We start from the raw sequence: 11,022 nt of genomic DNA on the forward strand, positions 1-11,022 counted from the left end.
AAAGTGAAAGTTCTTAAACCCAAAAGGGTAAAAATAGGACCGAAAACAGTTGATTGTGTTTTCATAGGATATACGACCAATAGTAAAGCATATCGATTTCTGGTTCATAAATCAGAAAATCCCGACATTCATAATAATACGGTTATAGAATCAGATAATGCTGAGTTCTTTAAAAATATATATCTGTATAAAAAGGAATGCGAGTCGATTAGTGAAGGATCTAAACGACCTCGGGAAGAAACAAAAGAAAGTACATTTAATCAGGAAGATCCAAGACGTAGTAAACGTCAAAGAACGTCTATTTTGTTTGGACCAGATTTTGTGACTTTCTTATTGGAAAATGAGCCTCGAACATTTAAAGAAGCTATGTCATCTTCGGAATTATTATTCTGGAAAGAGGCAGTCAATATTGAAATAAAATCCATATTGAACAACCATACATGGGAATTGGTTGATCTTCCTCCTGGAAATAAACCTTTAGGTTGTAAATGATTTTTTAAAAGAAAAATGAAAGATGATGGCACTATTGATAAATTTAAGGCAAGACTTGTTGTCAAATGGTATAGACAATGAGAAGGTCTTGACTACTTTGATACATATTCTCCAGTGACGAGAATTAAGTCCATACGAATGCTAGTAGCTATAGCTGCAGTTTATGGTCTTGAAATTCATCAAATGGACGTAAAGACAACCTTCTTAAATGGAGATTTGGAGGAAGAAATCTACATGGAACAACCTAAAGAGTTTGTGGTTCCATGTAAAGAAAAGAAGGTATGTAGACTTGTTAGGTCCCTCTATGGACTAAAACAAGCACCCAAACAATGGCATGCGAAATTTGACCAAACAATGTTGTCAAATGGGTTTAAGATAAATGATTGTGATAAATGTGTGTACATTAAAAATATTCCAAATCACATAGTCATTGTTTGTCTATATGTGGATGATATGCTGATAATGAGTAATGACATTGCCAACATAAATGCTACTAAGCGTAAGCTAACTAGCAAGTTTGATATGAAGGACTTGGGAGTTGCGGATTTAATTCTGGGGATTAAGATCCAAAATCTCCTCAAGGTCTGGCATTGTCACAATCTCATTATATTAAGACAATACTTGAAAAATTCAAGCACTTAGGGTTCAAATTTGCAAAGACTCCAATTGACGTGAATCTTGCATTAGCAAAGAACAAAGACCAAAGCATATCACAATTGGATTATGCCCGTGTGTTGGGATGTTTAATATAAATCATAAATTGTACACGACCATATATAGCTTGTGCTATAAGTAAACTGAGTCGATACACGAGCAATCCAGGTCAATCTCATTGGATGGCAATGAAACAAGTTTTGGGATACTTAGAACATAACCAAAACTTTGATTTGCACTATAGTAAATATCCTGTGGTGATTGAAGGATATTGTGATGCAAATTAGATCACCGGTTCAACTGATTCGAAATCCACAAGTGGAAATGTATTCACTATTGATAGAGGAGCGGTATCTTGGAAGTTGTCCAAACAAACCTGTATTGTCCGCTCTACAATGGAGGTTGAGTTCATAACCTTAGATAAAGCTGGTGAAGAAGCTGAATGGATCCGGAATTTCTTGGAAGACATTCCATGTTGGCCCAAACCGTTGACACCAATATGCATACATTGTGATAGCCAAGCGGCAATTGGAAGGGCTGGGAGCGTTATGTATAACGGTAAATCTCGTCATATACGACGAAGACATAAAACCGTTAGGCAACTACTCTCTAGAGGAATTATCACGATTGACTATGTAAGGTCAAGTGATAATGTGTCAGATCCACTTACAAAAGGCCTAACTAGAGAGGTAGTTAAGAAATCATAAAGGGAAATGGGACTATGGCCGAGAACAAGTCATTGTGGCGGTAACTCTACCTAGAAGACTAGAGATCCCAAGATCTAGGTTCAAGGAGATCAAACAAAGTCATTAATAACGATTCAACATTGTCAACAAAAATTTTGGTTCATTCTCGTGATGAGACATTGTTCAGTACCAATGATAAAGCATTAAGGCTTTTTAATAATTTCTAAATTTGATACGGGGTATATCAAATAGTGTATCTACGGGATGACACATTTAGAAATCACCTATGTAAGTGTGAAGTGTAAGCCGCTTCAAGGAGAATTTTGCAAGGCCAATTCTCTACGCACTTATGAAACCAGGCGGTGTTCGTGGCTGAAACGAACACAACAATGAGAACCAAAGACGGTTAAGGGTTGATTATGTGACTAATGATTGTCTAGGTATACACTAAAGTTCGATGGTTCAAAGATATCAAATCTACCGATTGACCGAGTATATCCGACATAAGTTCACTACGGAAAATTCGAAGGGAAACCTACTTATCCAGATGCAATTAATCCTTGCTTGCAAATCACACAAGGTTTTCATGCATACTTCCGTGATATAGCCATTCCTCATTCATGTGGGGGATTGTTGAGGATTTTAAGATGGAAAAGTCTTAAAAGATGGTGAATGGAAAATGGAGGGAAAATGAAATTTTTGAGTAAAATTTTAAGTTTCCCTCTCTTGAAACATTGTCCCATATTGGAAGAAGAAAAGAATTTTCGTGGGTATTTATACAATTGCTCTTCTTGTAGCTCTTAAAGAGTTAAGAAGAAGGTAAGCCTCGCGCTGTCGTCGTCATCCCTTGCTCGTCTCGGCTTCGGCTACGGCTACGGCTTCGGATTTGGATTTGGTCAAATGATCGAATGATTGATTAATTTTTTGGACCAAATTTATTTATTAATAGTAGATAATATTAACGTAATATTATCCGCATTTTTAACGGATATGTTCCAATTCGTGGATTTGCTCCAGCAGGCTAGTGCGTCCCCCACCATTGTCAAATGCTTGCTCCATAATAGCAAGTGATTACTCCAATAATTAGCAGCCTGGTGCTTCGCCCACCATGGCCAAGTGCTCCACTAAATGAGTGGCAGCGGGTCTGTGTTTAGCATCTAACTGCACTATAAATAGATGGTGCAAGCAGCCTGTTGAAGACACACAAAAAGAAATCGTTCCTCTTCAGTTTATACAACTATTGATTTCCTCTTCAGTTTACACTCAAAGTTTGGTTACACAGTGCAGTCCTTCCTCTCACAATTTTCATTCGACTTCTGAATTCTCCTCCCTTGTTTTGCATTGTTTTAAACTACAAACAAAGCAACCATAAGTGTGATTTGTTACCGAACTTTGTGTTCGCTGAAACATTGGGGTTTGAAGTACCGCTACATCAGTGTGTAATTCGTTCTATCCTGGGAGGAAATAATCCATAACCTTGGGTACTATGAGGGGATTAAATTCTTTAAGAAAACACTGTGAATTCAGTGGGCTCGAATTAATTATTGTTTCATTTATATTTATGTTTATACGCTAACGTTCTTTTCTCCAGAATTATTATATACAAATACAGCAAGTAAGAAGACAGAAACCAACAAGATGCAAGCAATAATATATCGATAGATTTGAGAGGTCGTTTGGTAGAGTGCATAACACAAAATAATGCTTGCTTTAGTTTTGTGTATTAGTAATATCTTGTTTGATACACTTTTTCAACCTATGTATAACTAATACAAGCATTAGTTATATATCTTATTTGGTATTATCCTGTGTATAGCTAATGCATAGCAAAACCATGGTATTAGTAATACCAAGACTATCAATGCATGCATTAGTATGTTTAAAGACCAAATTATCCTTAAAGTCCCTTAAAACTAAAGAATATAAAGGACATTTTTGTAAACAACTAATTTTTTAAAAAATTATGCAATGCATTTTAGTTTTTAATATACCACACCAAACAATGTATAAAAAATAATCTCTGCATAACTAATGCTTGCATTACTAACACATGCATTACTAATCCCTGCATTACTAATACACCATATTCAGCATTATTCTTATATACTCTGCCAGACGACCCTGAAAGTGTAAAAAAAGGAGGAATCTAGCTAAGCTAACTCGTGTTTTGTGCTTCCTTTCTTCCTCCATTAAATGATCCAAAATTATGTGTGCAAAAAAAAGCTGTTTCATAGCTGGCAAACAATCTAACAAAGCAAGTCAGGATCACACGAGTGCTGCAGAATAATAGCTAATTAACAACTCGAAAATCTATCATCTCAAAATGTGTGTTCTAATATTATAGTAGTAGCAATTAAGTAACTTCAAAATATATAAGTTTAATGGATCAATTTTTGAAATCCTAAATTTGGTGTATATAGAAATACTAGTGTTGTGGTGTGCAGTTCCAAAAACAGCTCATACATTTTCGAAAACCAACCTGTTTGGTTCTGTATTCAGACAGGTTTTTGGATACAACTTGTTGCACTTTCTTACTGTTTCCTAGGTACATTCACATATTAAGATATCTTATATATTGTCTTTCTGGTTTCTCGTTGTTATTGATCTACTGTCTCTTGTTGTCTTCTTGAGCCGAGGGTTTATCGGAAACTGTCTTTCCACTCTTCCAAATTAGGGGTAAGGCCTGCATACACACAACCCTCCCCAGACCCTACTTAAAGAATTTTACTAGTTTGTTATTGTTGTATATAAGAGAATACCGAATAATTTTTAAGCTATAGATGCAAACTCCTCCAATACAACAGGGTGTGATATTAATGGTTGTTTGCAAGATTAAAAATTCCATTGATGTGTGACATTTTAGTTCTTTCATCTCCAGCTGTAATGTATAATTTCATCATCAGTGAGGTCGTCAACCAATCGTACATATACATGGCCAATGAGAGATCCACACATATATTTCATTTAATGCATTCTTGACATTATATAACCTTATAATAAAAACTTATAAGATACTCTCTCCGGTCCAAAATAAGTGATTTTTTTGTTATTTTTACACATTAAGAAATTCATCTTTTAACATTAATTAGTAATGAAATTGACCTTATTAACTTTTACTATCTCTTCACATAAACACTCCTAACACATACTCCAACATTAATTACTCCAAGGGGCAATGAAAAAAAAAATTTATTCATTCTTGAAATCTGAAAAAATCACTTATTTTGACCACAAGAAAAAGGCCAAAAAATCACTTATTTTGGACCGGAGGGAGTATGCTCTTAGGGTGAGCACTCTGTGTGGTGAGCACTGGATAAGCCCCTCAATGTGTAATAGCCTACAAACCACACGGAGGATGTAAATCGCACTAAGCAAATCCTGTGCAACATGCTCGACCCAGAAGATATTGAGGGGGAATCGATCCAAGACTATCTGTATAGATGACTGTCCTCCAAACCAACTGGGACATCCCGAAAGGATACGGGGATATATCTAAAAGAGTTAGTACTCAACAATATGATAGAAATAGGAAATTGTATGTCATTGACATTCTAAAAAGCAATCGTACGCTCTTCCATCTCTCCACAGGATGCAGCTGCTCCTATCATTTCTTGTTCTACGAGGTTGGTAATGAAATGACACATAATGGAGCATCTAAAAGGAAGGAAAGGGGGTGGGGTGGGGGGTGGGGGGGGGAGTACACAAATTCAAAGAAAAATTTAGTCTGTAATATATGTACTAGCAACTAGTTAATGAACCTTAAAAAGAAAAAGAAAAAACTATCTGACGACCATAGGAGAAGCTGCAACATTAACCACGCCGTCGCGAAATTCCCAATTAGGTGTTCCTTGTTGGGGATTATGACACTGGTATTTCAGCACATCCATCTCTCAGTGATGGTATTATCTGAATCGTTTGTCCCGTTTGTTGTTGTATTTCTTCAATTCTCCTAATTACTTCTGTAATATTTATCCTTTGTTGTGGATTACTCTCTACACAAGCTGCACCAATATGAAGTAATTCTTTCATTTGACTCGTTGAATTTTTGGCACTTGCTATTATATCTGGATCATATAATTCAGCTTCTCTTCCCTCAGCAATCGCAGATTTCACCCATTGCACAATATCAATCCCTCCTTTACCGGTATTTAGATATTGGGACGGGAATTTCCCTGTTAATATCTCGAGAATGACAATTCCTAGGCAATAAACGTCGGATTTGGGTGTAACTTGGTGATTTTGTACTGCCTCTGGAGATTTGAAGGCGATTAGTGCTTGAGCTGCGTGTGCATTGTTGATTAAGGTGTAGAATCCGTAACCTGTGAGTATTGGCTCGTGGTCTGTGTTTATAAGTATATTACTCGATTTCAGATCGCCGTGAGGCAAATCAGAGGCAAGTTCAGTGTGAAGATAACTTAATCCTTGAGCTATTCCTTGTACAATCTTTAAACGCACTGGCCAGTTGAGCTCAGCATGGGGAATTCCTCGATCACCTGTCATCATTCATAAAAGGATGCAGCAATCTATTTTAGAAATACTTACATCATAAACTAATCATGCATAGACCAAACTATAAATACAGAGTAAATATGGTTTCATGTTGTTACGAAAAATGGATCTTGGGTCGTATTCAATCTAAACTAAAAGTTTAATATAAGGAGACAGTAGTCCATTCCCTCAACTAAATCAGAACGTTTAATGGTCCCTAAAACAAGGATTGGACATATAGAGCTTGAATAACATATCGTGGGGGCTCAATATTTGGCAAACAAAGAACAAGGATTAGTTTGAGTAGGCGTTTGGACATAAAATTATAAGTTTTGAAAAAAAGTAATATTTAGAGTTAAGTTGAAAATAGTATTTGGAATTTGAAATTATGTTTGAACATACATTTCACTTAAAAAATATTGCAGTTTTGTAAGTGGGGAAATAAAGTGGTCATTTTCGAAAAATATCCAAAAAATTGCAAAATTTCACATTTTTGAAAAGAAAAGAAAATCGAAAATAAGGAAAAAATATTTATGGACAAACGGATCCTGAGTCTAAATCAACTCCAAAAATTCGCGCACGAGATAAGGATTATCCAAGATTAGGAATAAGTATGTCTTTGATATCATGTTAAGGAAAAGGACATTGGGCCAAACTGAATCTCAAAAAGTCAGCTTATGAGGTGCGTATTGCCCAGAGCACATAGAAGACATCAACTTATTTCAATCAATGCGAGACATTTTAACAAGTTTAGATTTTTATTGTACACAGGTATATGTGTGCAGATAATTTGTAAGAGAAATGAGTTAAAATAGTTAGAGCAAGGTACTTTACCATGAAGTAGGAACAGCAAGCTGCCTTTAGGAATGTACTCATATACAAACAACTTCTCTTCCTTACGATAATGATAAGCCAAAAGTGTTAGAATATTTTTATGTCTTAATCTTCCTAAACGCCTAACCTCTGCATCAAAACCATCTTTTCCAATCTTGTTCATTTCTTTAATCCTCTTTACAACTACTGTCAATCCATTTGCCATCAATGCTTTATAAGAAGAACCCAATGGCCCATTCCCTAACACTTCTGCTGCAGCTTTCATCAAATCTGCTAACCCAAACTCACCCTTATCATCATTTACCATTGTCAAATCGCCTACGCGCTTCCCATTTATTGATCCTTTGCGTATCGAGCTGCCTCTTCGACTTAATTCAAACGATTTCTTGCTATCACTCGAAATTCTCCTCCCGAGTGATGGCTCCTCAAAACTTTCAATAGCAGCGCGACGATTTTGTTGCCTACGACACATGAAGTATATTCCTACTACCATGACCAATAACAGTACAATTGACGCTATCATGACCCAAATTGAGATGCTTTTATTCGAATTTCCATGACTTTTGTTATTTGTGGTATTATTATTATTGCTATTATTTGGGGCCTGATCACAAACTTTGCCTAATTTCTCTCCACAAACCTCAGCATTTCCCTTAAAAGAACTTGCATTGAATCTTGATAAACTTTCTGGAATTTCCCCTTTCAAATTATTATTCGAAAGATCGAGTGATAACAAGGTCGACTGGTTCAACGTTGGGATTGGACCTGAAAACTGGTTATTCTCTAAATGCAACTCAATCAAATGATGCAGTTGTAATATTGATGATGGAATTTCACCAGTAAATTTATTGCCAGAAAGCCATAACTTCTTCAAAGACTGCATTTTATCGAAATAATTCGATGGAATTTCACCAGAAAATTGATTTGCAGACAAATAAAGTCCTTTTAAAGCACCCATTCGATTGAATTCAGGGATCGGTCCAGAGAACAAATTGCTACGAAAACTAAGTGTTCGTAAACCAGAAAGTTGTGACAATGAATCAACGTCTATATTTCCAGATAAATTCATTCGTCCAAGTAGAACACTCCTAACAATTTGATTTTGACAAATGACACCAATCCAACGACTATTTTTGTCACACGGATCGGTCTCGGGTTTCCAAGAATCCAAAGACTCTGCATTTGTAAATGATTGCTTCAGCTTCAATAAGGCTTCAGTATGCGTAACAGAAATTGAAGGCATAGGGTAATTGATCAAGAAAACAATGCAAATAAGGCATGTTTTGATCATAACATGGAAAATATTGGCCATACTATTTCTGGAAAATCTTCGTCCCAGTAATGGAATTTTGCAAGGAAAATTCAGGAATTTTCATTTGTTAGCTGAGGTACGAAGAAATTTTACTTGTTTGGTTAATTTTGTGGTTTTTGTGTTTTTATTTGTATTATTTTTTCCCCCTGTTTTACAATTTAGGGGATGAAAGTGGCAAAGGTGCAAAAGAGCCAGAGAACAAAGGACCACATGAGACTTCTAGTAACAAACAATTGGACAACCATTTTTGTCGTTGAACTTGTGCAGATATTCAACCGAGATTAACTGCAATAACTGAAATCCTGGTTTTTAACTTGTAGTTAACCCGTTGTCCTAAGGGTAATTTATTTTAGTCATCCACGCGTTTAATATTAACAAATAATTATAGGTAATATTAATTTAGAGACTAAATTAGACGAATGTGTAAATTAAGATTGTGTTCCAACTAAATAAAGAGAAAAAACCCACCGAGAAAAAAGAAAAAGACCATGCCAGCAAAAAGTGAGCATCCTGTAAGTAATTATATATAGGTGTATATTTCATTGGTTTGGTTTGGTCGTTTTTGATGTTTTAGACTTCAATACCACACAAGAGGGGGTGATTTGTGTGGTGACCAATTTTTCGCTTAAACTGATTATGGAAGGACTTGGTTATTCTATGTGTTCCTTCTACTACTGTTGCGGAATAATAAACGTAGAAAGTAAAGAACACAAGTATTTTTATATGGAAAATACCCGGTTCAAAAGGTGAAAAAACCACGACCTACTACTCAGTAGGATTTTCCCCAACACTTCACTAAATCACTAAGCCAAAACAGCATTTACAAAACTCTTTGTAAACCTAAGGATTACCTCTAATCCCGTTGTAGCAACCAGCCTTTAACTGTTGCGACAACTTCAAGTTAACTCTAACTTGAATACTCAAAGTACCTATTACACTTGCTTCTAGATAAAGCTGAAAGGTACAATATGAAAACACCTACTACAATTGAACTAGAAATAAAGAAAGCCACATAAAACTCTTTATGGAGCTGATTCTTCAATGTGTTTCATGTAGCTTCAGGTTTGCACACTTGAATCACACACGAACTGCTTGCAAAAAGCCTTGCTATTTTGCTCTCAATTCAGGTTTAACTTCTGCGTTTTTGTGCAACACTTGTAAAGTGAGAACATCCTGCAATTTATAGAGTTAGTAGATGACGAGAAATAACTAGAGTTCTTCTTCCTTGGTGGAACAGTTCTAGTTGATTTCAACTTCTAACTCCTTACCTATCTTGGATAATGTTCTCTTTGAGTAAGGAGTCATTCTCCTTATCAATTATGCAACCTTTTTGATCAGGAAATATTAAATATACCAAGTTAAGCTTATATCATTCACGTGCATCCCGCATGCTCGAATCTGCCCGTTTTTGTGCACCTGAGGGATGGACCTGGTTCATGCCTGAGCTTCCTTTGTCAATTTTCAAAACTGACCTTTACTTGGGCCAATAAATTCCCCCTTTTTGATGGTGACAAACTCTGTGCTTTTCATAAGCTTAGGTCGTGTTTCAACTTAGCTCAACATCAACACAATGTTAGAAACATTTTTCATTTTTATCACTTATCATCAAGGACCAGGTACATTTGGTTATAAACATCACTGTTCAAAGTGTAAAGCAAAACTTTTTTTCCCCTTTTGGCATCATCGAAAAGTTACATAGAAAATGTGAGATAACTAGATTTTAAAGCTTACTCATGGCCACTAGGGCTACTTCAAATGTAATCATGGATTAATCATCATAGATCAAGCTAAAAATTTTAACCATCAAAAAAATATAAACAAACAGTTAGAGCAAAAGATAGTGAATTTCATTGATGATTGATAAGATTCTACCACAGAGCATAAGAAGAGATAAAAATACTGGAAACATGAGCAAAAATGACAAAAAATCCCGAACTGGATCACTGGTTGATCTACACTAGGCTAGGAGGCTTAAGGCTGGGAAGAACTAGGTGTTTGGTTTTTGAATTGGAGGAGTTTCAGCATATCTTGAAAAATGCCATCATTCTTCTTTTTTTCTCTTGTCAACTCAGTTCTGAGAGCATCTCTCTTAGTCTCCACCTCAACCAATCTCTTCTTCAGCCTTTCAATCTCAGCATTCTTAGCCCCACTTTCTTGCACCAAGGCTCTGACCTTGCTATTCACTGGTACCTTTTTGGATGAACTAGGTTCTTTAGGAGTGATATTGACTTCATAATCACAAGCAAGCAGAGTATTAACCCAAAAATAATTCATACTTGTACTAACCTCCCACTTTTTCATAGGTATATTGAAATGTGCAAGCACAGTTGTGAGAATGAAGCCATAGGGAATGGTATGAGTTTTGGTGCCATTGATAACTCTATCAAGAAGCTGGATTATAGCTTTCAGTCACTTTCTTCAACAGGTCTGCGATGGTTTCCTCTACAGATGAACCAGGTTCATCTCCCCAAACAACCATTGCACCTGTATCTTTGGTTAAACTCATAGGAATTCAGCCACTCTTGTCCCATTTCCCCTCACAGTACTCCTACCACC

General features: G+C 36.0%; 1 protein-coding gene across 1 annotated transcript; it reads right to left on the reverse strand.

Moving 5' to 3' along the window:
• Nucleotides 1–5,333: 5,333 nt before the first annotated feature.
• Nucleotides 5,334–8,640, reverse strand: LOC104236203 (pollen receptor-like kinase 3). The gene is made up of 2 exons (XM_009790082.2): nt 7,155–8,640; nt 5,334–6,325 (listed from the first exon to the last, which is right to left on the reverse strand). The coding sequence occupies exons 1-2, from the start codon at nt 8,464–8,466 to the stop codon at nt 5,691–5,693; spliced, it is 1,947 nt and encodes a 648-aa protein (XP_009788384.1). The 5' UTR covers nt 8,467–8,640; the 3' UTR covers nt 5,334–5,690.
• Between the last annotated feature and the right edge of the window lie 2,382 nt (nt 8,641–11,022).

Source organism: Nicotiana sylvestris, chromosome 3 (genome assembly GCF_000393655.2).
Source record: "Nicotiana sylvestris chromosome 3, ASM39365v2, whole genome shotgun sequence".
Lineage (NCBI taxonomy): Eukaryota > Viridiplantae > Streptophyta > Magnoliopsida > Solanales > Solanaceae > Nicotiana > Nicotiana sylvestris.